This window comes from Saccopteryx bilineata, chromosome 4, assembly GCF_036850765.1.
Source record: "Saccopteryx bilineata isolate mSacBil1 chromosome 4, mSacBil1_pri_phased_curated, whole genome shotgun sequence".
Lineage (NCBI taxonomy): Eukaryota > Metazoa > Chordata > Mammalia > Chiroptera > Emballonuridae > Saccopteryx > Saccopteryx bilineata.
Window position 1 is genome coordinate 78762431 of NC_089493.1, and position 24871 is coordinate 78787301.

The 24871-nt window shown below is 40.4% G+C and overlaps 1 protein-coding gene across 3 annotated transcripts in view; it reads right to left on the reverse strand.

Annotated features, from left to right (window-relative positions):
- The window catches only part of SNAP23 (synaptosome associated protein 23), a 50035-nt gene that overhangs the window by 4348 nt on the left and 20816 nt on the right, over window positions 1-24871 (reverse strand). For 2 of the 3 annotated variants that reach the window (XM_066276959.1, XM_066276960.1), the window contains exons 2-6: window positions 15656-15759; window positions 14892-14933; window positions 14424-14472; window positions 13609-13726; window positions 9506-9538 (exon numbers count right to left, since the gene is read on the reverse strand). In XM_066276959.1, the coding sequence (XP_066133056.1) occupies window positions 9506-9538; window positions 13609-13726; window positions 14424-14472; window positions 14892-14933; window positions 15656-15712 (299 nt within the window). In that variant the 5' untranslated portion in view covers window positions 15713-15759. The remainder of the gene's footprint in view (window positions 1-9505; window positions 9539-13608; window positions 13727-14423; window positions 14473-14891; window positions 14934-15655; window positions 15760-24871) is intronic. The other variant, XM_066276961.1, reaches the window with a different exon arrangement.

Consider the following 24871-nt stretch of genomic DNA (forward strand, 5'->3'; position numbering starts at 1 on the left):
ACAGAATATTTAAGTGACTTTTAAATAGCTATTACAAACAATAACACAAATCAAACTCTTTTTTTTTTTTTTTTAAGTGAGAGGAGGGCAGAGAGACATACTCCTGCATGTGCCCCCACCAGGATCCACTCAGCAACCCCCATCTGGGACTGCTGCTCAAATCAACCAAGCTATTCTCAGTGCCTGAGGTCGACACTTAGACCAACTGACCTATCCTCAGTGCCCAGGACCAACGCTCAAACCAACTGAGCCATTGGCTGTGAGAGGGGAAGAGAGAGAGAAGGGGGAGAGGGAGGAGAAGAGAAGCAGATGGTCGCTTCTCATGTGTGCCCTGACCAGGGATCAAATTGGGACATCTGCATGACTGACTGATGCTCCATCCACTGAGGCAACCAGCCAGGGCCAAATAAAACTTTTTATTATTATTTATTCATTTAGAGAGAGAGAAAGAGAAAGAGGGGGGAGGAGAAGGAAGCATCAACTCCCACATGTGCCTTGACCAGGCAAGCCCAGGGTTTCAAACCAACGACTTCAGCATTCCAGGTTGATGCTTTATCCACTGCGCCACTACAGGTTAGGCAAAAACTTTGTGTGTGTGTGTGTGTGTGTGTATTTTTTACAAGGACAGAGAGAGAGTCAGAGAGAGAGGGATAGATAAAGACAGGAACAGAGAGAGATGAGAAGCATCAATCATCAGTTTTTCATTGCAACACCTCAGTTGTTCATTGATTACTTTCTCGTATGTGCCTTGACCATGGGCCTTCAGCAGACCGAGTAACCTCTTGCTCGAGCCAGCGACCTTGGGTCCAAGCTGGTGAGCTTTTTGCTCAAACCAGATGAACCCGCGCTCAAGCTGGCGACCTCGGGGTCTCGAACCTGGGTCCTCCACATCCCAGTCTGACGCTCTATCCACTGCGCCACCACCTGGTCAGGCAGGCAAAAACTTTTTAATGATTATTTGAATAGAGTTTCACTCATACAATCTTATTTTTCTATATACAAAAACAAAGTAGCATATGGCTATAATACTGGCCTCTCTAATTTATTCTACGTATTAAATTAATGAGGAAGTTTCAAAACTACAAAGGCAGAGGAGAGATTTTATAAAGTGGCTCTTTTTTTAATAGGTGTGAGGATTCATTTTTGGCATATATAGAATGCCTTAAATCAGTGGTAGTCAACCTGGTCCCTACCGCCCACTAGTAGGCATTCCAGCTTTCATGGTGGGTGATAGCGGAGCAACCAAAGTATAAATAAAAAGATAGATTTAACTATAGTAAGTTGTTTTATAAAGATTTATTCTGCCAAACTTAGTGAAAATCTGACATAAAGTACTTGGTAAGTAATTATTATTATATGCTTTAACTTGCTGTAACTCTGCTTTATAAATTTTATAAAGTTACTTCCCTACTTTATAAATCACCATTACTGTGGAACCGGTGGGCGGTTAGAAAATTTTACTACTAACAGAGATACAAAAGTGGGTGGTAGGTATAAAAAGGTTGACTACCCTGCCTTAGACCTTAATCATTAATGACAAGGAAAGGGCACTACTATTCTTTTGGTAAGAGACACTGAAAAGGTGAACAAATCTATGAACACCAAAGAGCTAGTTCTCAAAGTGCCTTTCTTGGTTCCACTTTAAGTTCTCACAATTTCCAATTTATGCTATTATATCTTATTAATTACTCTTTATTAATAAGCTATGTTAAATCTTTCTTGGAACAAGGCATACATTTTTATTATCTATTACTTTAGTAAACTAATTTACATGTATTCTTTGTTAATAAGATGGGCCTCAGAAAAAATTCGAAAGAAGAGTAACAGCTAGTAAACAATATAAACATTAGTTTATCAGAAAGTGAATAACCAGGTGGGATTAATATAAGTAATATAAATGGGGCTTTTATCAGCATGCCAGATTATAGAGATTGAGGGCTGAAATTAAAAAGTCACTAAATATTAAGACACTATGTTTCTGAGAGTCAACACAAAGAGTAGACTGGGACAGAACTTGTGGGCTCTTGGTCTATCAAGAGATGTATATATATATACAAGGACAGAGAGAGAGTCAGAGAGAGGGATAGATAAAGACAGGAACAGAGAGAGATGAGAAGCATCTCAGTTTTTCATTGCAACAACTTAGTTGTTCACTGATTGCTTTCTATATATATATGCATGCTCCAACCTCCTTCTCAACCTTAAGCGATAATATTTGAAATTCTTTAAACTTTTTTTTTTTTTTTTTTTTTTTTACAGAGGCAGAGATAGACAGGGACAGACAGGAACGGAGATAGATGAGAAGCATCAATCATTAGTTTTTCGTTGCGCGTTGCGACTTCTTAGTTGTTCATTGATTGCTTTCTCATATGTGCCTTGACCGCGGGCCTTCAGCAGACTGAGTAACCCCTTGCTGGAGCCAGTGACCTTGGGTCCAAGCTGGTGAGCTTTTTGCTCAAGCCAGACGAGCCTGCGCTCAATCTGGCAACCTTGGGGTCTCGAACCTGGGTCCTTCCACATCCCAGTCCGATGCTCTATCCACTGCGCCACCATCTGGTCAGGCTCTTTAAACTTTTTTTTAAACTTTATTTTATTCATTTTAGAGAGGAGAGAGAGAGAGAGAGAGAGAGAGAGAGAGAGAGAGAGAGAGAGAGAAGGGAGGAGCAGAAAGCATCAACTCCCATTTGTGCCCTGACCAGGCAAGCCCAGGGTTGTTTTTTTTTGTTTGTTTTTTGTATTTTTGTGAAGCTGGAAACCGGGAGAGACAGTCAGACAGACTCCGGCATGCGCTCGACCAGGATCCACCGGGCACGCCCACCAGGGGGCAACGCTCTGCTCACCAGGGGGCGATGCTCTGCCCCTCGGGGCCGTCTCTCTGTTGCGACCAGAGCCAGTCCAGCGCCTGGGGCAGAGGCCAAGGAGTCATCCCCAGCGCCCGGGCCATCCCTGCTCCAATGGAGCCTTGGCTGTGGGAGGGGAAGAGAGAGACAGAGAGGAAGGAGAGGGGGAGAGGGGGAGAAGCAGATGGGCGCTTCTCCTGTGTGCCCTGGCCAGGAATCAAACCTGGGACTTCTGCACGCCAGGCTGATGCTCTACCACTGAGCAAACCGGTCAGAGCCCAGGGTTTTGAACCAGCGACCTCAGCATTCCAGGTCAAAGCTTTATCCACTGCGCCACCACAGGTCAGGCTTTAAACTTTTGAGAATTATTCCTTCCACAATTAGATATAATGGGCATAAGATTCAAACAATTTGTTTTAAAATATTATGAATGAGATTCAATTATGCCACAGTCTATAAACAAAGAATCAGACTGGTTACTACTGGTTACTAAACCCTTCTCTCTTTAAGAGGATTAGATCCCTGAAGATGTTCTTCCAATATCAAGGGAAATGATACAAAAAGCTGACTTTGCAATTTTTTTTTACAGCTATGCATTGGATTGCCATGTTTATTTTCAAACAAATTGGGGGAAAAACTGTACTTTTTTCTTCATGCAGTTATGACATCAGCATGTTTATGAAGAAGTTTTGTTTTTCGTTTTTTTTAAAGATTTTATTTATTCATTATAGAGAAGGGGGAGAGAGAGAGAGAGAGAGAGAGAGAGAAGGGGGGAGGAGCAGGAAGCATCAACTCCCATATGTGCCTTGACCAGGCAAGCCCAGGGTTTTGAACTGGCAACCTCAGCGTTTCCAGGTTGACGCTTTACCCACTGCGCCACCACAGGTCAGAACGAAGAAAAAGTAGGGTTTTTTTGTTTTTTTTTCTGAAGCTGGAAACGGGGAGAGACAGTCAGACAGACTCCCGCATGCGCCCGACCGGGATCCACCCAGCACGCCCACCAGGGGCGACGCTCTGCCCACCAGGGGGCGATGCTCTGCCCCTCCGGGGTGTCGCTCTGCCGCGACCGGAGCCACTCTAGTGCCTGGGGCAGAGGCCAAGGAGCCATCCCCAGCGCCCGGGCCATCTTTGCTCCAATGGAGCCTTGGCTGCGGGAGGGGAAGAGAGAGACAGAGAGGAAGGGGGGGGTGGAGAAGCAAATGGGTGCTTCTCCTATGTGCCCTGGCCGGGAATCGAACCCGGGTCCCCCGCACGCCAGGCCAACGCTCTACCGCTGAGCCAACCGGCCAGGGCAGAAGAAGTAGTTTTTAAATGCTGTTGATTTTGTATCTTCATCCTTGTGATAGGTCCATCCTCTTTCAGCACCTCCACTCTGGGTAAGGGTAATGCCTCTGGTTGCTCAAGATCCTGCCACTTGGCCTGACCTGTGGTGGCGCAGTGGATAAAGCGTTGACCTGGAAATGCTGAGGTCGCCGGTTCAAAACCCTGGGCTTGCCTGGTCAAGGCACATATGGGAGTTGATGCTTCCAGCTCCTCCCCCCTGTCTCTCTCTCCTCTCTCTGTCTCCCCCTCTCTCTCCTCTCTAAAATGAATAAATAAAATAAAAATTAAAAAAAAAAAAAAAACCTTACACCAGCAAAAATTAAAGTTATATAAAAAAAAAAAAAAAAAAAAAAAAAGATCCTGCCACTTGACATTACCCTGGAGCTTTTCCCACCAAGTTAGAATACCCTTAAAACTTACCTGTAAGGTAGCTGACAATCTAATAATGGTTTTAATTTACTTTGTCTTCCTACAAAGGGTCTTAAATGTTTTAAAGGTAATATTTCCCAAAGTTGACTGAGTACTAGAGTGACCTCAGAACTTAAACACATGGGTAGGTGGGCAGGTTACACTCTGAAGATTGTGCTTCAATAGTATGAAGTGGAACCTGGGAATCTTTTGTCATTGCTATTGGTTTAGGTCATTTAGCTACCCAGGCAAAGAAGACAAACATTGTTCCAAGGGACTTCTAATCTGTTTTAGAAGGAATATTTCAGATTACTCAAACAGTTTTTGTATTTTTACATACTGACACACTGAGGAACTGATCTGGAGGAAGCAAAGGTATAGACCAGGATGATCTTTTTTAAAAAGCTGCAAGATCTGTAGTAAAATGACTTGAACCCTAACCTTAGACCTATCATTCAGGAGCTGTAAAACCTTAAGCAAACTTTCATCTCTTTTATGTAAAACTGAGCCTAAACGGTGGTGGCGCAGTGCACAGTGTTGACCTGGAACACTGAGGTCTAAGGTTCAAAACCCCGAGGTCGCCAGTTTGAGCACAGATTGTTGGCTTGAGCGTGGGATCATTGACATGTTCCCAAGGTTGCTGGCTTGAAGCCCAAGGTTGCTGGCTTGAGAAAGGGATCACTGGCTCAGCTTGAGGGCCACCCGCCCCACCTCAAGGCACATATGAGAAGCAATCAATGAACTAAAGTGAAGTAACTATGAGTTGTTGCTTCTCACTCTCTCTACCCTCACTCCCTCTCTCCCTTCCTCTGTCTTTCTCTCTCAAAAGAATAAAAACCCCCACAAAACTATGATAATAATACTTTTCACAGGGCTGTGAAAAGTTCTGTTGATAATGGATGCAAAATAGCTTTGTAAAGCATTAGAGAAATAATTTAATTCTTTGTCTTCAACCTCAATCTGATACTTTGTTAACAGTGCATGCCTTTCAGTGTACAGATTACCAATTGGTATGATTACTCTTCTGGCCTATTAACATTCCCTAGCTTCCAGATCTACAGGTAGCTGAATAGAGTTGGAATATGTTCACATAAAGACATCTTGGCCCAGGTTGTTTTGGTCTACAGTAAAAAAGAAAGGTTCTGATATGCAACAAAATTCTTTTGCAAAACAAAATTTTTAGCCCCTCTAGGAAGAAATTAGAGGATAGACTGGTGATAGATTTTAATGCAATTAAAACTCTAGGACCTGCCGGTTGGCTCAGTGGTAGAGCGTTGGCCTGGTGTGCGGGGGACCCGGGTTCGATTCCCGGCCAGGGCACATAGGAGAAACACCCGTTTGCTTCTCCACCCCCACCCCCTCCTTCCTCTCTGTCTCTCTCTTCCCCTCCCACAGCCGAGGCTCCATTGGAGCAAAGATGGCCCGGGCACTGGGGATGGCTCCTTGGCCTCTGCCCCAGGCGCTAGAGTGGCTCTGGTCGCGGCAGAGCGACGCCCCGGAGGGGCAGAGCATCGCCCCCTGGTGTGCAGAGCATTGCCCCCTGGTGGGCGTGCTGGGTGGATCCCGGTCGGGCGCATGCGGGAGTCTGTCTGACTGTCTCTCCCCGTTTCCAGCTTCAGAAAAAAAAAAAAAAAAAAAAAAAAATTTAAAAAAACTCTATGCCTGACTAGGTGGTGGTACAGTGGATAGAGCGTTGGACTGGGACACAGAGGACCCAGGTTCGAAGCCTTGACGTCACCAGCTTGAATGTGGGCTCATCTGGCTTGAGCATGGGCTCACCAACTTGAGCGTAGGATCATAGATATAACCCCATGGTCACTGTCTTGAGCAAGGGGTCATTCACTCTGTTGTAGCCCCCTGGTCAAGGTACATATGAGAAAGCAATCAATGAACAACTAAGGTGCTATAATAAGTTGATGCTTCTCTTTTCTCTCCCTGTCTGTCCCTGTCTTCCCCCCCCACTCCCTCACTCTCTCTCTCACAAAAAAAACAAAAACAAAAAAATCCCACACCCAGCCTGACCTGTGGTGGTGCAGTGGATAAAGCATCGACCTGGAAATGCTGAGGTCGCTGGTTCAAAACCCTGGGCTTGCCTGGTTAAGGCATATATGGGAGTTGATGATTCCAGCTCCTCCCTCCTTCTATCTCTCTCTTCTCTCTCTGTCTCTTTCTCTCTCTCTCTCTCTCTCAAAATGAATAAATAAATAAAAATTAAAAAAAAAACCCACACCTTTATCTGGACAGTTAAGATTTATCTCTATCAGTTTTAAGAAGTCTAACAGCTTGACTGGGTGGTAGCACAGTGGATAGAATATAGACTTGGGATGCTGAGAACCCAGGTTTGAAACCCCAAGTTTGCAGGCTTGAGCACAGGCTCATGGACATGACGCTATGGTCACTGGCTTGAGCCCAAAGGTCATCGGTTTAGGCCCAAGGCCGCTGGCCTGAGCAAAGGGTCACTGGCTTGGCAGGAGCCCTCCACCCCCACACTGGTCAAGGCATGTATGAGAAAGCAATCAATGAACAACTAAGGTGCCACAACTATGAGTTGATGCTTCTCATCTCTCTCCCTTCTTGTCTGTCTCTTGCTTAGAAAAAAGAAGTCTAATAACCTTTAACTACTTTTATTCCACATAAATCTCATTCAAAAATGGCAGATATAAAATAAAAATTTTAAATATCCCTTAATTCAACAAGTTGCTATAAAAGCAGAAAACAACAAGTATCAGGAAGAGAATACAATAACATTTACAGTTTCCTTTTCTAGTTTTGGTTGTCAATGTTAGTACTAACTGAATAGCAAAAAGAAAACCAAGTATTAGCCAAAATTCTTTCATATTAAGGAGAACAGGGATCAAATAAATATCAATTGTAATGAGTATGAATGAGTGAGTGTGTATTGGAGGATCAGGCTACAGGAAAAAAAAGAAAAAGACCAAAAAAACCCCAAAAGGGTAGAAATAAAACAATTTTCTAACAATTAACCACAGTCTTCATAGTTTCCATAAAGATTCAAAATGAAGGAGTCAAACATTAAAGTAACCAGTAGTCTTACAAGAGGATTAACTTTCATAAAAAAGTAAGATTAATTTGCTCCATATTAATTAAATTGAAGCCATAGAAAGCTAACACATGACATATTAGAAATTATGGAACAAATAGTAACATATATAAAGGGGAAAAGCTTTATATATTTTTTAAAAAGATACTATTAACATTTTTTTAAATTTTTATTTATTTATTTATATTTTTACAGGGACAGAGAGAGAGTCAGAGAGAGGGATAGACAGGGACAGACAGACAGGAACAGAGAGATGAGAAGCATCAATCATCAGTTTTTCACGCAACATCTTAGTTGTTCATTGACTGTTTTCTCATATGTGCCTTGACCACGGGCCTTCAACAGACTGAGTAATCCCTTGCTCCGGCCAGCGACCTTGGGTCCAAGCTGGTGAGCTTTTTTTTATTTTTTATTTTTGTTCAAGCCAGATGAGCCCGCACTCAAGTTGGCAACCTCGGGGTCTTGAACCTGGGTCCTTCCGCATCCCAGTCCGATGCTCTATCCACTGCGCCACCACCTGGTCAGGCATATGATAACATTTTAAAAAAGATTATAGTTATTGATTTAGAGTAGAGAGGGAGAGAGAGAGAGAGAGAGAGAGAGAAAGGGGAGAAGAGCAGGAAGCATCAACTCATAGTAGTTGCTTTTTTTTCTCTGTATTTTTCTGAAGTTGGAAACGGGGAGGCAGTCAGACAGACTCCCGCATGCGCCTGACCAGGATCCACCCAACATGCCTACCAGAGGGTGATGCTCCACCCATCTGGGGCATTGCTCTGTCGCAACCAGAGCCATTCTAGCGCCTGAGGCAGAGGCCACAGAGCCATCCTCAGCGCCCGGGCCAACTTTGCTCCAATGGAGCCTTGGCTGAGGGAGGGGAAGAGAGAGACAGAGAGGAAGGAGAGGGGGAGGGGTGGAGAAGCAGATGGGCACCTCTCCTGTGTGCTCTGGCCAGGAATCGAACCCAGGACTCCTGCACGCCAGGCTGACACTCTACTGCTGAGCCAACAGGCCAGGGCAGTAGTTGCTTCTTGAATGTGCCTTAACCCAGCAAGCCTGGGGTTTTGAACTAGTGACCTCAGCATTCCAGGTTGATGCTTTACCCACCACCACAGGTCAGGTTAGATATGGTAACATTTTAAATTCATATCCCACCTTGCTCCGGATGGCATTTAAGATGACTGGATTGGGCAATAAATTCCTCAGTTTGGTAGTGGCCTAAATCGTGGGGAATCCAAATCATTACAAGCAACACCTTAATAGAGGTAATCTTGATTCTGGAACCAGAAAGGAGTAGGGAAACTTAATAAAAGATAGGATACTGAAATCAAAGTCCTATGGAGAGGGATGGATTTAGCCTGAATTCACTTACATTTGATCAGAACTAGGATATAGCAATATTCCTATTTAAAACTTCTTAGAAAACTGCAAGGGTATTTTTATTTTTAATATTAAATTATATTTAGCAAAATCTTAGTTATCAGAGCCATTAGTCAAAGAAAGGGTGTTATAAATTAAGATCCTTTTTGTCAAGTCCATCTTATGGCAAACAACACCCATCAAGGACAAAATCACTTTACATTACACACCACATCACAGTCTCCACCATTCACAAAATCCATGCACATGCACAGAAAAGCCATTTGAATCTTCACCTTTAGATAGCAGGTTAACAGCCCCAACTGTGTCACAAGACTGCATGTTAAAGTTTCCTTTGATCAGTTACTGAGCCCGGCTTCTGATGGTAAATCCTCAGTTTTAGTAAGCAGATTAGGAAGAAAAAGATTAGGTGAGAGAATGAAATGCAGAAAATAGGAATGCCAAACAGGACAGAAGCAGATTTAGTTTTCAAAACATAATGCATTTAAATTCCTGCCTGATTTCACGGAAACAACCAACATCAGAGAATCTAAATAAAAAGAAAAACAAGAAAACTATTTTAATCAGAGCATACTTCATATTTCCTGAGATTGTCTGGGTAATGATATTCTTTTGTAAATTAAGAAAAATTAATATGAAGAGAACGCAAATACTAACGGAGAGGCTGTGAAACTTCCTCACTCTTTTCTTGGTGATTACAGATTTCTTTAATTACTTCTATTATCATTTTTGTTGGTATTTTAATTTTTAAAAATCATTTTCCATGTCAACTCTACCATCAACCATCAAGTTTCTCAAGGACATTCAATCAGGTATTTATTGAGTACCTTCTATGTATCAGGTACCATGTGAGCCACAAAAATAGAGTAATGATAAATAAAATAGCATCAAAGCTATGCTTGACTCATTTTGTATCTCTTTAGGCAGCAGGATGGAGGAAGCACTTAAATGGTGAATAAAATATAATTCAATATTACTTTAACCAATCAGAGCTGAATATTTACACCCTAATATGACACAGGATTACAAAAATATAAAACCTAGTACCAATTTTGAACTTCTCTAGTAAATGGTCCAGAAATACCAATTTGTCTTCAAACTATGTGCCATTATGTTTGACATTATAAGCACAGACTGAAGAAAGGCAAGTAAAGACAGAAGATCTTTCTGAGAATGGGTAAACTGGTACACAACCCCCCCCCCAAAAAAAAACTGGTACACTAAGCAGTTTACTAGTCTGAGACTTCCCATGTTAAGTCTGCCCCCTTTTAAACTCTTGTTAATTAGAATTATAACTTTTCAAAGTTAATGACAAAGATTTAAATTTTTTAATAAGGATATATGCAAAAAATAAAGATATGAGCTATTTTGCTTTTAGGATTCAAATAGTAGCAAGCTAACATGACATTTAGTCACAATTTCAAAATTTAATTTTGGTAGTCTGTTTTTAAATTCTAGTCATCCTTTAAAAAATTAGCTAAAGTTAAAATTACCTTCTATTTCCATGTCTTATTAAAAAAATTTTTTTGCTGACCTGGCTTTGGCTTCAGTGAGTATACTGAACAACAACAACAAATCTCAAAGAACAAATCTACTAAAGACATTTTCTGTATAACAATACATCTAACAACAGCTACAACAAAAAAGTTCACTCTTTTCTTGCCAAAGTCAAGCAATGTTGGATATAGTTAAAAGCTAGGGCTCTGCCTGGTTTTGAATCAGCTCTTCCACTTGCTAGTGTAGCCTCTTTATGCCTGTTTCCCCAAATGTAAAATAGTGATAATGAGAGAATTCATCTCCTATTAAAGTTACTGTTAGGATTACATTTAAAGTGCTCAGAATAGTAAAAGCCTAAATTTACATAGAGGCCCACAACTCTTGTCCATACCCTTGGATGTGAAACATTTTGAGCAGTACCATATAATCAAATACATCAATAGAAAATAGACATATTAAGTGTGATAAACATTATAAATAGCTTCATGTCCGGTTACATTTTGTGGCCTAATTAATGAGTTGTGGTATCACAATTTAAGGAAGAAAACAGACAAAAGAAAAAACAAAACAAAAAACCTTTGGCTTTCAGAGTCTTTTAGATTTCTGAATGGTAGATAAGAGATTGTTGACCAGAATTGTTATTACTAATACCAGAATTAGTATTAGACTTATATGAAGAAGTCTAAGATCTATATCAGCTTTTGTTATGCGCATGTTAAGGCCATATATATGAAAAGCCTGACAGAAACCAGCAGATAAGATTGGAAAGATCAAAACACTGGCAGAAATGATAGTAGATACAGCTAAGGACAAGAGAGATCATGGAGGCCCAACTCAATGATATTAAGAAGAGATAGGTGCAAGGAAGGCAATTACAATCAGACATCTCTAACTCTCTCCTCCTCTTCAGGAACAACTGTTCTATTATAGTAACCCTTTGATTCCATCTGTTAAGAAGTGCCTTCTCCTGACCTGCGAAAGAGTTCTGCTGAGGTTAGAGATGAAAGACTGCTCAGGACCATACTCTACCTTCTCTTTAACAAGAGTCCAAGAAAATCTTGCCTATGCTTGTCTGGGAGACACAAAGAGAAATAAAATTAATACTTCTGTGCTTTCATTTCCCCCTTTTTATGATATTAGACCATCTTAGGATTCACTGCTCTTTCCTGTTCAACCCGACTCAGAACTGATTTTGCTGTTGGTTCTAGGGAGGCCTTCTTCCTCCTTGCTCTTCTTTGAGTACCTGTTCTCAAGGAAATTCATTTACCTTTTCTCCTCTGCACTCTTCCTACAGGGTACACAGAACATAGGAGAAAAGGATAATTTATAAAACATAGTTAAGAGTTTGAATAAAGAAAATCTGTTCATTTCTAACTTGTTTGCTTACAGTAATCTGAAAAACTCTGACTGACAGTCATAGTTATTAAAATATGCACTTATAGAGAGTCATCCAAATTCCAAAGAGGTCAACAGACTTGTCTCAGAATAGGAAGCCCATGGACAAAGCTAGGTAGAAATACTGTCAAATATTAAATTCTTGTGCCTAATTGACCAGGCGGTGGCACAACTGATGGAAATTCTTGTGCCTAAAACACACACTAAAGTTGATCAAAAAGCAATTTAACTCTATTTTTTCTAGTAGAAATGGCACAGAGAATATTATCACATGAAAACACTTATTAGAAATTATGAAAATATAATAAAAGTCCTTCCATTCCTAACTACTTTGGGGAGTAAAAAGGCTGATTCTGTAAATCTTTGTATTCTATTCTTGGTTTGCCATATCAGCTGAGACAACTAGATGGAAGTACTAATGCTTCCGAAGCACTTTAAAAATGAATACTCTCAGCAGTAATGATGGTCATCCAATCTCCAGACACTGTCCTTTCAACTAATGGTAAAGTTCAAAGTTGTTTTGTTTATTACTTTTTAAAACAAAGATGAGCTCCTTCTAACAGAAGGCAAGGTAATAATTAATTGCCTTAGTCCAAACCACATCTTGGTCTGAATAATATAATATTTGTGAACACCATGGAGTTTGGTTTACCTGAGAATAAGAGAATTTAAATATTCAAAATGAAGTCATTAAGAATAATAAATTCCTTTCTATCGAGCATAATCTCATATACTATATACAGGAAGTTTGAAGACTTTTCAACTCTTGGTTTACTAGAAATATCAAATCTTTGGTGTATTCTTTGATTTTTTTTCTTCACTGTGTTTGACATACAATCAGTTGATTTAAAAAGAATTTTGACTTACATTTTTCTCTCTAATCTCAATGATGAGGTCTTACTTCACAGGCCTAGATTACAAAAGGTTTCCAACTAGTTTCCAACTACAATATATTCTACTCTAAACGATCAACTCTTTAGTCTGGCATTAAAGTTACTCTACTATCTACTTATATCTTATTTTCCATTTTTCATCTATATAAGTCATGCAGCTCAGTAATGTCTAGCTTGTCTGTAATGTTTGTTTACATTAAACCTACCACAGGATAAGCTCTCCCAGTTCTTCCAAGTCCAGCCAAATGTTCCTACTCACTCAGAGCCCAATTCAAGTCCTACCTCTCCTTTAAGATGTTCTCCAAATTAAGCTTTATCAATTCTATACCCTTAGGTTTAGTTGATATCACATAATCTAGTACTAGAATTATATATTTTTTACTTTTTTGCTATTTTTCCTCATATATCCAACCAGTTGGTATGTATTTTGAGGACAGGATCAAGTCCTTGACTCCCCTGGCCATCGCTTATGTGCTTATTACAGAATACTTATTTTGTTAATAATCCTTGTTTGACAGGAAAAGACACTGATTCTATTCTTTTCTGTAGTATTCAGATGTATATTTCCCAACCTTTTCATGTATTACTAAAAAATGAAATTGAAACTTGATCAACAATTGATCAGATTTAAGCTACGGTTTTCAGTGAATCTGCACATTTACATGAGAAGCTTGATCTACTTTAAGGAGAAATAGTTTATCTAACAAAGTTCCTTACTTAGACTCAGTCACACTTGATTACCTTATTGGGAACAGGGAGGGAGGATGCTCTCACTTTAAATTTATTTTTAAAAGGTCCTGATTTATCAACTCACCTATTACATGGGCAGACACAAAGGCCACAGCACTTGTTGAGTTCTGTTAAAGTCTTCTCTGCCTCTTTCATGTCTTTATTTATTTGGTCCATGCCTTCTTCTATGCGGTTTAGTTGTTCTAAAAATAAGTTGTGGAAGTTACATTTTGTGTTACATTCATAGTGCTAACTATTATTATAAAACAGCAAACTTCAACCTTGAATCCAACAATAACACAACATAGTAGCTAGATTAGTGCCAGGAGGTATTACATACTATGCAACATAAAAACAATCTTTCACAAACTGATCCTGAGGCACCTGGCCTCTTAATGCAGAAAGATTTGTTTTAAAGAAATTTGTATAATTGGAGCATGTGAGGCTTTGTTTAAAGATCCCCCTTGCAACTTAATTAAGTGTAATGTGACCAGACCAGATCCTCAGCATTTCTATCTTTGAATAGGCTCAAAACTTAGTCAAGGCCAAGTCAAAAGGAATGTTTACAAGCTTGACTGAATATAAACCTATTTAAGGACTTAATTTCTGAAAATCATGCAAAAATATCATAATGTATTGATAAAATGTACATATGCCCAGTGCACACAATAAGTCCTACTACCTAAAAAATATGTACTTAGTCTACGATTGGATATTGTTGCCCCCACTTCCAATTAGCAAAACACATAGTTCAAGTCAGAAGAAAAAAAGTAAACATATCATTCTTATCTTACAAAGGGAAGATACTCCCAAAGTCTTAATTTTATAATTGGCTGATTTATAAGGGCATTCTGGCATCATAAATCAAATCAAAAGTTTCTGCCAATAATTTCAACTCACCTCCTTGTTCATCCAGCATAGTGATAGTCTTGATTCCTGCATCTTGAGACTAAAGGAAGAGAAAAAAGCTGATAGCAGAACAAAACATAGCAAAAATAACAGAAACAAAAACTATAAGACCTGATAAATAGCAGGAGAAAATTTAGAAACCTAAGTTCCTAGAGTGGTACTAATACAGAGAAAATTAATATTCCCAAGCCAACACACCTTAACATAATAACCCGTTCCCCTCCAATAATTAAGTCGCAAATGTATTATGCATTCATCTTTCCTGTCATATTCCAATGCTATCAGTGGGAGGAAAATGTCCCATTAGTGCATGGTTTGACAATTTCATCAATTGCTGGTTTCAAATAAAAAGCTTATTGAAACAATGCCCTTCTGATTTGACACCAATTCCAGCTTGTATTAGCAGCATCCCTCCTATACAGTTTCTGTTTTTAATTTGATAATTAAACACTTTCTTACCTCAATGGCTAAACCCAAGATTCTCCTTGTACTTTCCAGAGACTAGGGGGGAAAAAAATAAGGATTTTAGCATTTTAAAACATGTAAAAAAAAAAGAGAAAAATCTGATCACAAGTCATATTCATGATGCTACTCTATTTTTAAAGAATGCCAGCACATCTATTCCCTGCTTTAAAACAAACAAACAAAAAAGTTTATCACTATAATTTTAGTTTTTTTCCTACCACATGCTCTCCTTAAGAAAAAATGTGGAGGCTGAAGTTAATGGGATTTATAAAAATTTAATGTAAGCAGAAATCTAGGTATTAAAAAGTTCTGTTAAAATTAAATGTCCAGAATTCCTCACATTTAGAGCATCTTTGTTGTAAGTAACCGTTAAGTAATGATTACTTTAAAAAATATCATACAAATTGGTTTCACTTATTCAGTTTTTTGTAAAATAATAAAATAAGGAGTTAGTAATGGCACTCTAGGGCAGGGGTCTCAAACTCGCGGCCCGCCAAACAATTTTGTGCGGGCCCGCAGACTAATCCACGGGCTTACTTAATTTTATCCAAAATATTTTGAACTTCATGGATTAGTCTGCGGGCCGCACAAAATTGTTCGGCGGGCCGCGAGTTTGAGACCCCTGCTCTAGGGCAAATGCATTCTTTGATATAAAGGGAGTAGGAAGAGGCTAAAATGATCTTCTAAGAAGGTTCTCTCATCTCTCCACTGTGAAAACTACAAGAAAATTAATTACTTATACCAAGTAAAACATTTACCTCATCAGTAACCTGGTGAGCCCTCAACTGAATTTCTTCTGATGACAGATTATCCATGATGAATTAAAACTCTTGAGAGGCACAGAAACTGAAATGTGGATATTCTGTAAGAGTAAGGATAATAAAACAAATTTGTTTGAGCAGAGCGTGAACTTTTGGAATTTAGGGTATTTATTCAGAAAATAGGATAAAAGAGTCTATCTATATGCCTGACCAGTGGTTGCACAGTGGATAGAGCATTGACCTGGAATGTTTAGGACCCAGGTTCAAAACCCTGAGGTCTCCGGCTTGAGCGTGGGCTCATCAGCTTGAGCATGGGGTTGCTAGCTTGAGCATGGGGTCATTGACATGATTCCATGGTCGCTGGCTTGAAGCCCAAGCTTGTTGGCTTGAGCCCATGGTCAATGGCTTGAGCAAGGGGTCACTGGCTTGGCTGGAGCCCCCCAGTCAAGGCACGTATGAGAAGCAATCAATGAACAACTAAAGTGTCGCAACTACAAGTTGATACTTCTCATCTCTCTCCCTCCCTTCCTCCCTGTCTCTCTCTCTCAAAAAAACAAAACCCCCTCCCCATAAAAAGTCTATCTAGGCCCTGGCCGGTTGGCTCAGCGGTAGAGCGTCGGCCTAGCGTGCGGAGGACCCAGGTTCGATTCCCGGCCAGGGCACACAGGAGAAGCTCTCATTTGCTTCTCCACCCCTCCGCCGCGCTTTCCTCTCTGTCTCTCCCTTCCCCTCCCGCAGCCAAGGCTCCATTGGAGCAAAGATGGCCCGGGCGCTGGGGATGGCTCTGTGGCCTCTGCCTCAGGCGCTAGAGTGGCTCTGGTCGCAACATGGCGACGCCCAGGATGGGCAGAGCATCGCCCCCTGGTGGGCAGAGCATCGCCCCTAGTGGGCGTGCCGGGTGGATCCCGGTCGGGCGCATGCGGGAGTCTGTCTGACTGTCTCTCCCTGTTTCCAGCTTCAGAAAAATGGAAAAAAAAAAAAAAAAAAAAAAAGTCTCACAGATGAAAAAACTAAAACAGGGTAAATGAATGCTTAAATGCTAGTTAGTACCAGAGGTGAACCTAAAACTCAGGTTTCAGAACTTCTAGTGAAGGGCTATTTCTAATAGAAAGGTAGTTCTTCTGCCTTGAGAAGGGAGGGATTACTAAAATACAAGCTTTAAGACACTATTAAAATAAATTCTTGGTTATACAATGGTCATTATACACTGAATATGGAAAAGCAGTAACGTAAAGAAGGCTAAGTTAGGCAGTTTCCATCAGTAATATAACAAAGTCTTGTGCCTGAAGAACCCAGAAAACATTATAAAAATGCGATTGTCCAGGATACTCATTAAAGAAAATAAAATATTTTCATTTTTCACAAGAAAAGGGTAATCTTGCTTGACCTGTGGTGGTGCAGCAGATAAAATGTCAACCTGGAATTCTGAGGTCATTGGTTCTAAACCCTGGCCTTGCCTGGTCAAGGCACATACAAGAAGCAATATTAGGAGTTGATGCTTCCTCCCACTTGCTCCCACTCCTATTTCTCTCTCTCTCTCTCTCCCCTCACTTAAAAAAGGGGGAGAGGGATAATCTTGACCTAAGTGTCCAGAAAATAACTAGTTTTTATTAATAGTACTTTCCAATTACTGTATTGTTTGTTGTTTTAGTGAAGTCATTAAGAAAAAGAACGATTATTTCCTACACACAGTAACTATGATAAAGAGATTTCATAGACATTCAAACTAAAAACATCAATAGATGTTATTCAGTACTACTGTTACATATACAGAGTCTCATGGAATAATAAGCAATGTGTGAGAGATCTAGGTTATTTCCCCCCAAGCAGTATGCTCCAAAGTTATCTATCCCTCTCAAAGCCCAAAAGAGCAGAAAGTGATAAGTAACACATGCTAATCAATAGTGCCTGGGAATGACACTCTAGTCCGGTTTTCCAATACACTATCCTATGGGTAGTTGGGAATAAGGAATACCAGATCTTTCATATTGTATAATTTTGTAATTTTACTCCTGGAAGTATTCTTGCCAATTACAAGTCAATATTTGCTATCTTCCTATTTAAAACAAGCAAAACTCCATGTAGGTTAAGAGACAGGCTTAAATGCAAAACTGATCTCTGTTAAACTTGAAGATGCCAAGAGTCCTGCTTTCTAATTATAAACAAAACAAAACAAAAGCACATGTACAGTGTGTCCGTAAAGTCATGGTACACTTTTGACCGGTCACAGGAAAGCAACAAAAGACGATAGAAATGTAAAATCTGCACTAAATAAAAGGAAAACCCTCCCAGTTTCTGTAGGATGATGTGGCAGCATGTGCGCATGCACATATGATGAAGTATACAGCGGAGCAGCCCACGGCCATACCAGTCAAGATGTGGATGGTACAGAGGAAAGTTCATTGTGTTCTGTGGCTCGCTAAATTTGAATCCGTGACCAAAGTGCAACGTGAATATCGGTGCGTTTATAACGAAGCACCACTACATAGGAATAACATTAGTCGGTGGGATATGCAGTTGAAGGAAACCGGCAGTTTGGTGGAGAAACCCCGTTCTGGTAGGCCATCAGTCAGTGACGAGTCTGTAGAGGCTATACGGGATAGCTACCTAAGGAGCCCTAAAATACATGTGTGTGAGCCCACGTTGAACTGCACTGAATAGGTATGAAACTGGGAGAGTTTTTCCTTTTATTTGGTGCAGATTTCACATTTCTATCGTCTTTTGTTGCTTTCCTGTGACCAGTCAAAAGTGCCCATGACTTTACGGGCATTTCTAAGCTATTGTATGTAGCTTAGAAGCTGATGTGAATAGTCACTACTGACGTGGCAACAGGGTCATTTTGGCCACACCCTTTCAGTGAACTCAAAAGTCCTTCCAAGCCTAACCAGGAGGTGGCGCAGTGGATAGATCATTGACTTGGGATGTTGAGGACCCAGGTTCAAAACCCTGAGGTTGCTGGCTTGAGTGGGGGCTCATTCGACTTGAGAGTGAGCTCACCAGCTTGAGCATGGGCTCACTAGCTTGAACATGAGATACCATGGTCATCATTTGCGCATCTTCTGCGCATGCGCACATGCTACCACATCATCCTACAGAAACTTCCTTTTAAATAGGAAGATAGCAAATATTGACTTGTAATTGGCAAGAATACTTCCAGGAGTAAAATTACAAAAATCTGCTTTTATTTGGCACAGATTTCACATTTCTATCGTCTTTTGTTGCTTTCCTGTGACCGGTCAAAAGTGCACCATGACTTTACTGACTTGAGCAAGGGGTCACTGTTTCAGCTGCAGCTCCCTAGTCAAGGCAAATATGAGAAAGCAATCAATGAACAACAAAGATACCTCAATGAAAAATTGATGATTCTCTTCGCTCTCCCTTCCTGTCTATCCATGTCTATTAAAAAAATAATAAATAAATAAATAAAGCCTGACCAGGCAGTGGTGCAGTGGATAGAGCATCAGACTGGGATATGGAGGACCCAGGTTTGAAACCCTGAGGTCGCCGGCTTAGCATGGGCTCACCAGTTTGAGCACGGGGTCGCCGGCTTGAGCGTGGGATCATAGACATGACCCCAAGATCGCTGGCTTGAATCCAAAGGTCACTGGTTTGAAGGCCAAGGTTGCTTGCTGGCTTGAGTGTCAGGTCGCTGGCTTGAGCAAGGGATTACTCGCTCTGCTGCAGTCCCCCCCATCAAGGCACATATGAGAAAGCAATCAATGAACTAAGGCAGGGGTCGGGAACCTATGGCTTGTGAGTCAGATATGGCTCTTTTGATGGCTGCATCTGGCTCACAGACAAATCTTTAATAAAAAAAAATAATAACGTTAAAAATATAAAACATTCTCATGTATTACAATCCATTCATTTCCTACCACTCATGTTCATGGTTGCAGGTAGCTGGAGCCAATCTCAGCTGTCCTCTGGGACAACACCAAATTTTTATTGGACAATGCGTAAGGTACATGGGTTGTTGTATGGCTCTCATGGAATTATATTTTAAAATATGTGGTGTTTATGGCTCTCTCAGCCAAAGAGGTTCCCGACCCCTGAACTAAGGAGACTAAGGAGTGCAACTAAGAATTGATGCTTCTCATCTCTCTCCTTTCCTGTCTGTCCCTATCTGTCTTTCACACACACACACAAAAGTACTTCTGAGTACTTTTTTTTCCCCCTGAGCCAATGGCACATAAGATAAGAAACAGACTTGCATAAAGTTCTCACACGTGGCCTTGGCTGGTTGGCTCAGTGGTAGAGCATCAGCCCAGTGTGTGGATGTCCTGGGTTCAATTTCCGGTCAGGGCACACAAGAGAAGCAACCATCTGCTTCTCCACTCCTGCCCCTGCTCTCCTTTCTGCAGCCATGGCTCGATTGGTTCAAGCACACTGGCCCTGGGCACTGAGGATGGCTCCATGGAGCCTCCACCTCAGGTGCTAAAAATAGCTCAGTTGTAAGCAGGGCCCCAGATGGGATTTCCAGTAGGACCCCGGTAGGGATGCATGCAGGAGTCTATCTATCGCCCCTCCTCTCACTTAGAAAAAGAAGAAAAATAAAGTTCTCTCAAGTTTGGCATGCTGATATCAGGACACAGTCTTCCTAAGACTTCTCTATTCTGGATTATTGTGGTTGTTAAACTCATGATTATAGTAAATGGAAGTAAGAGAAACGGAGCAGAATTTTAAGGGGAAGTATTATAAAAAGAGACAAAGAATATTCCCCAGGTTATCAGCCTTTACTAAACATCACTTGACACAAAGATCTCATTGAACTCAGCTTTCTTAGATATAAACTAATACCGTTTCCCTGAAAATAAGATCTAGTGCAATTTTTTTCAAGCTTAGAAATATAAGGCCTCCCCTGAAAATAAGACCTAGTGTGTCTTTAGGAGCAAAAATTAATATAAGACACTCTTATTTTTAGGGAAACAGGGTAGATTGTTGCACATGGAAATAGAATCACAAGAAATTCCTTTTTTTTTTTTAACAGAGACAGAGAGAGGGATAGATAGGGACAGACAGGAACGGAGAGAGATGAGAAGCATCAATTATCAGTTTTTCATTGCGACACCTTAGTTGTTCATTGATTGCTTTCTCATATGTGCCTTGACCGTGGGCCTTCAGCAGACCAAGCTTGAGCCAGCGACTTGGGTCCAAGCTGGTGTGCTTTGCTCAAACCAGATGAGCCCGTGCTCAAGCTGGTGACCTTGGGATCTCGAACCTGGGCCTTCCGCATCCCAGTCCGACGCTCTATCCATTGTACCACCGCCTGGTCAGGCACAAGAAATTCTTGATAGAATTCAGAGTTTGGCTGGTTATGCTGATGTTTGTGATGACATAACTACAGTATATTAATAAATGTTGATTTTTTTGTTCAACAATAAATGAATTCTTGTTCATGGAAAAATAAGACATCCCCTGAAAATAAGACCTAGTGCGTCTTTAGGAGCAAAAATTAATAGAAGACACTGTCTTATTTTCGTGGAAACACAGTAGACTAAATATCTGTGTCATTTTTCCAATGCTCTGGGGACTTCATATACGATGCTAACTGTATGAGTTTGAAAGAAAAATAATTTTTCTCAGAACTTTTATATCTTATCTCCTTCACTATGGTCCAGTTGGGCTTACTAGAAAGTTCCTAATTTAGTCTTTACTTCTTTTTTACTATAAACCTTGGGAGAAGGGAGGAAGAAGAAATATTCATAGAATACCTACTATATGTCTTACACCTGACCAGGTATTTATATAGTATATCATATCTCTCTTATACCACTTTATAGATTGGGAAACTGAGGCTCAGTTTAAATAATTGATTTGCCCAGGGTGACTGAATCAGTCAAGAGCAGATTTAATATTCAAGTTTGAGTCTGAAACCAAGGATAGCTTGTGGTCTGGTAAAAAGTCTTGTTATTGTTAAAAAAAAAAAAAAAAAAAAAGTCTTGTTGTTGTTGCCTGACCAGGTGGTGGCGCAGTGGATAGAGCGTTGGACTGGGATGCCGAGGACCCAGGTTCGAGACCCCAAGGTTGCCAGCTTGAGCGCAGGCTCATCTGGTTTGAGCAAAGCTCACCAGCTTGGACCCAAGGTCGCTGGCTCGAGCAAGGGGTTACTTGGTCTGCTGAAGGCCCGTGGTCAAGGCACATGAGAAAGCAGTCAATGAACAACTAAGGTGTCACAATGTGCAATGAGAAACTATTGATTGATGCTTCTCATCTCTCTGTTCCTGTCTGTCTGTCCCTGTCTATTCCTCTCTCTGACTCTCTCTCTCTCTGTAAAAATAAAAGTCTTGTTGTTGAATGCACCAATCCTTAACAAATAAAAGATGACATAAGAAGTACTGAATAAAAAATAAAAAAAAAGAAGTGCTGAATATCAGCCTTGACCAGTGGTGGCAGAGTAGAAAGAGCATCAATCTGGGATGCTAAGGTCCCAGGTTAAAAACCTTGAGGTAACTGGCTTGAGCACAGACTCACTAGCTTGAGTGCAGGGTAGCTGACTTGAGTGTGGGATCATCAACATGATCCCAAGGTTGTTAGTGTGAGCCCAAAGGTCACTGGCTTAAGCCCAAGGTCGCTGGCTTGAGCAAGGGGTCACTGTCTCAGCTGAAGCCCTTGGGTCAAGGCATATATGAGAAGCAATCAATGAACAACTAAAGCGATGTTGCTGCTTCCCATTTCTCTCTTACTGTCTCTCAAAGACAAAATAAACAAGTGCTAAATATCAGAAAATAGACTAACTACCCTTCCTGGTGCCCTTTTTTTATTATTGAGAGGAGGGGAGGCAGACAGACTCCCACATGTGCCCTGACCAGGATCCACCTGGCAAGCCCTTACAGGGTGATGCTCTGCCCATAGGGTGTGCTGTGTTGCTCCATTGCTCAGCAACCGAGCTCTTCTTAGCCATGGAGCCATCCTCAGCAGCTGGGGCCAACTTGCTCCAATCGAGTCATGAATGCAGGAGGGGAAGAGAGAGAGAGAGACACACACACACACACAAGAGGGGAAGGGGTGGAGAAGCAGATAGGCACTTCTCTTGTGTGCCCTCACTGGGAATTGAACCCAGGACATCCACATGCCAGGCCAATGAATGCTCTATCACTGAGTCAACCAGCCAGGACCCTGGGGCCTTCTATAGTAAAATCAAGGAGACCTGACTTGGGGTGGTGGACAACACACCAAAAATTATAGAATTGTACACCTGAAACCTATTTATTAACAAATGTTACCCCAATAAATTAAATAAAAATATAAAATAAAACCATGAAATCTAATCTCTTCCAGACTTAAAGACAGTTAAATGGAAGAGCTAAAAAGATCAAAGTAATCATGGTTTTCAGCTATTTTATAATTTACACCTGAAAATTGTCTACATTAATTTAGAAAATGAAAATACTATTGGGAAGAAGGAATACAAAGAAAAAGGCTTTAGAAATACAGAGGAAAAAAAGGACTTAGAAATTAATCAACAGGAGATCCATATGTTTTCATTGATAAAAATAAACAGAGATCAGGAAGTAATGAAAGAAACAACACTAAATCACCAGCAATACTAGTGTCCAGACAAGACCAATATATATGAATGGTTTATTTAAGTAATTCATTTTATACTGGAAAGCAAGGATTTTGCATTAAAATATTCTACCAAGTTAGTTTTCTGCCTTATTCCTTCTTTTAAAATAAAAATCACAATAAAAGTTGTTCTATGAGTATACTTATATTGTTTATTATTGTACTCTTAACAGTTTGATAAAATTTATGATTCTCTCTGGCATTTTTTGACTCAACTATCATGGTAAACTTCTGTGAAAACAAATGGAAATTTCTGTTCAAGTGGGGGGGGGGGCCTCCAGCATTCAAATTCTGGCCCCAAAATGTAAGTGTTGTATGACCTTGGAACAAAATTACCTAACTTCACTAAGACCCAATTTCTCCATTTGTAAAACAGAGGTAATACAATCTATTTCATGGGCTTTCAAAATGAGGATTAAAGAAGATGATCCCTACAAAGTGCTTAGCACAGTTCCTGAGGCATGGCTGATAATCAAGTGTTAGCCATTCTTTTAATATTATTGGGGAGGCAGATAGAAATAGTAGGCAATAGGAAAGTAAAGCAGTCATGTTAAATATGAATGGCATCTATGTAAATGCCATTAAAATAATAGTTATTAAATATTAATTGTTCCATCTGTAAGGCTAAATTTGAACCTAAAGTTGATGACACTGTATAGGACTGACATCTCAACTATTTTCGTGACAGTCACGAGTCTGTACATGTCAAGACAGATATTAAACAGGTTTAAATTAAAACAAGTTTCCTGTTAATAGGTACTTATCTAGACTGCCACTCCTGGCTATAATTAATAACTGGTACAAGAGAAAGTGAAACCTAATAAGGAAACATCAAAATAATTATTTATATGTTAGTATATCTGAAAACACTGAACTGTTTTTAGAGACTTAAAATGGTCATTATACAACGTTATACACTATTATTTCCTAACAATAAATCTTACTTAATGCTACATTTAAAAGTATGTATACTTTAAAAGCTAAAGGCCAAAAATGTAAATTTCTACCTCATCTTGAATGAGATTAAAAATGTTTTAAAAAATTAGCCCTGGCTAGATAGCTTGGTTGGTTAGACTAGAGCAGGGGTCCCCAAACTGCGGCCCCCTGAGGCCATTTATCCGGCCCCCCGCTGCACTTCCAGAAGGGGCACTTCTTTCATTGGTGGTCAGTGAGAGGAGCATAGTTCCCATTGAAATACTGGTCAGTTTGTTGATTTAAATTTACTTGTTCTTTATTTTAAATACTGTATTTGTTCCCATTTTGTTTTTTTACTTTAAAATAAGGTATGTGCAGTGTGTATAGGGATTTGTTCATAGTTTTTTTATAGTCCGGCCCTCCAATGGTCTGAGGGACAGTGAACTGGCCCCCTCTGTAAAACGTTTGGGGACCCCTGGACTAGAGCATAGTCCCAAAGCTCAGAAGTTGCCAGTTCTGTCCTCTGACAGGGCACATACAGGAACAGATCTATGTATCTGTCTGTCTGTCTCTCTCTCAAATCCTTAAAAAAAATTTTTTTTTTACTTTCACAGGTAATATTTATTTGCCTTATACAATGTTTTCTAATTTTTTTTTCTTTTTTTTTTTTTTTCTTCTTCTCTGAAGCTGGAAACGGGGAGAGACAGTCAGACAGACTCCCGCATGCGCCCG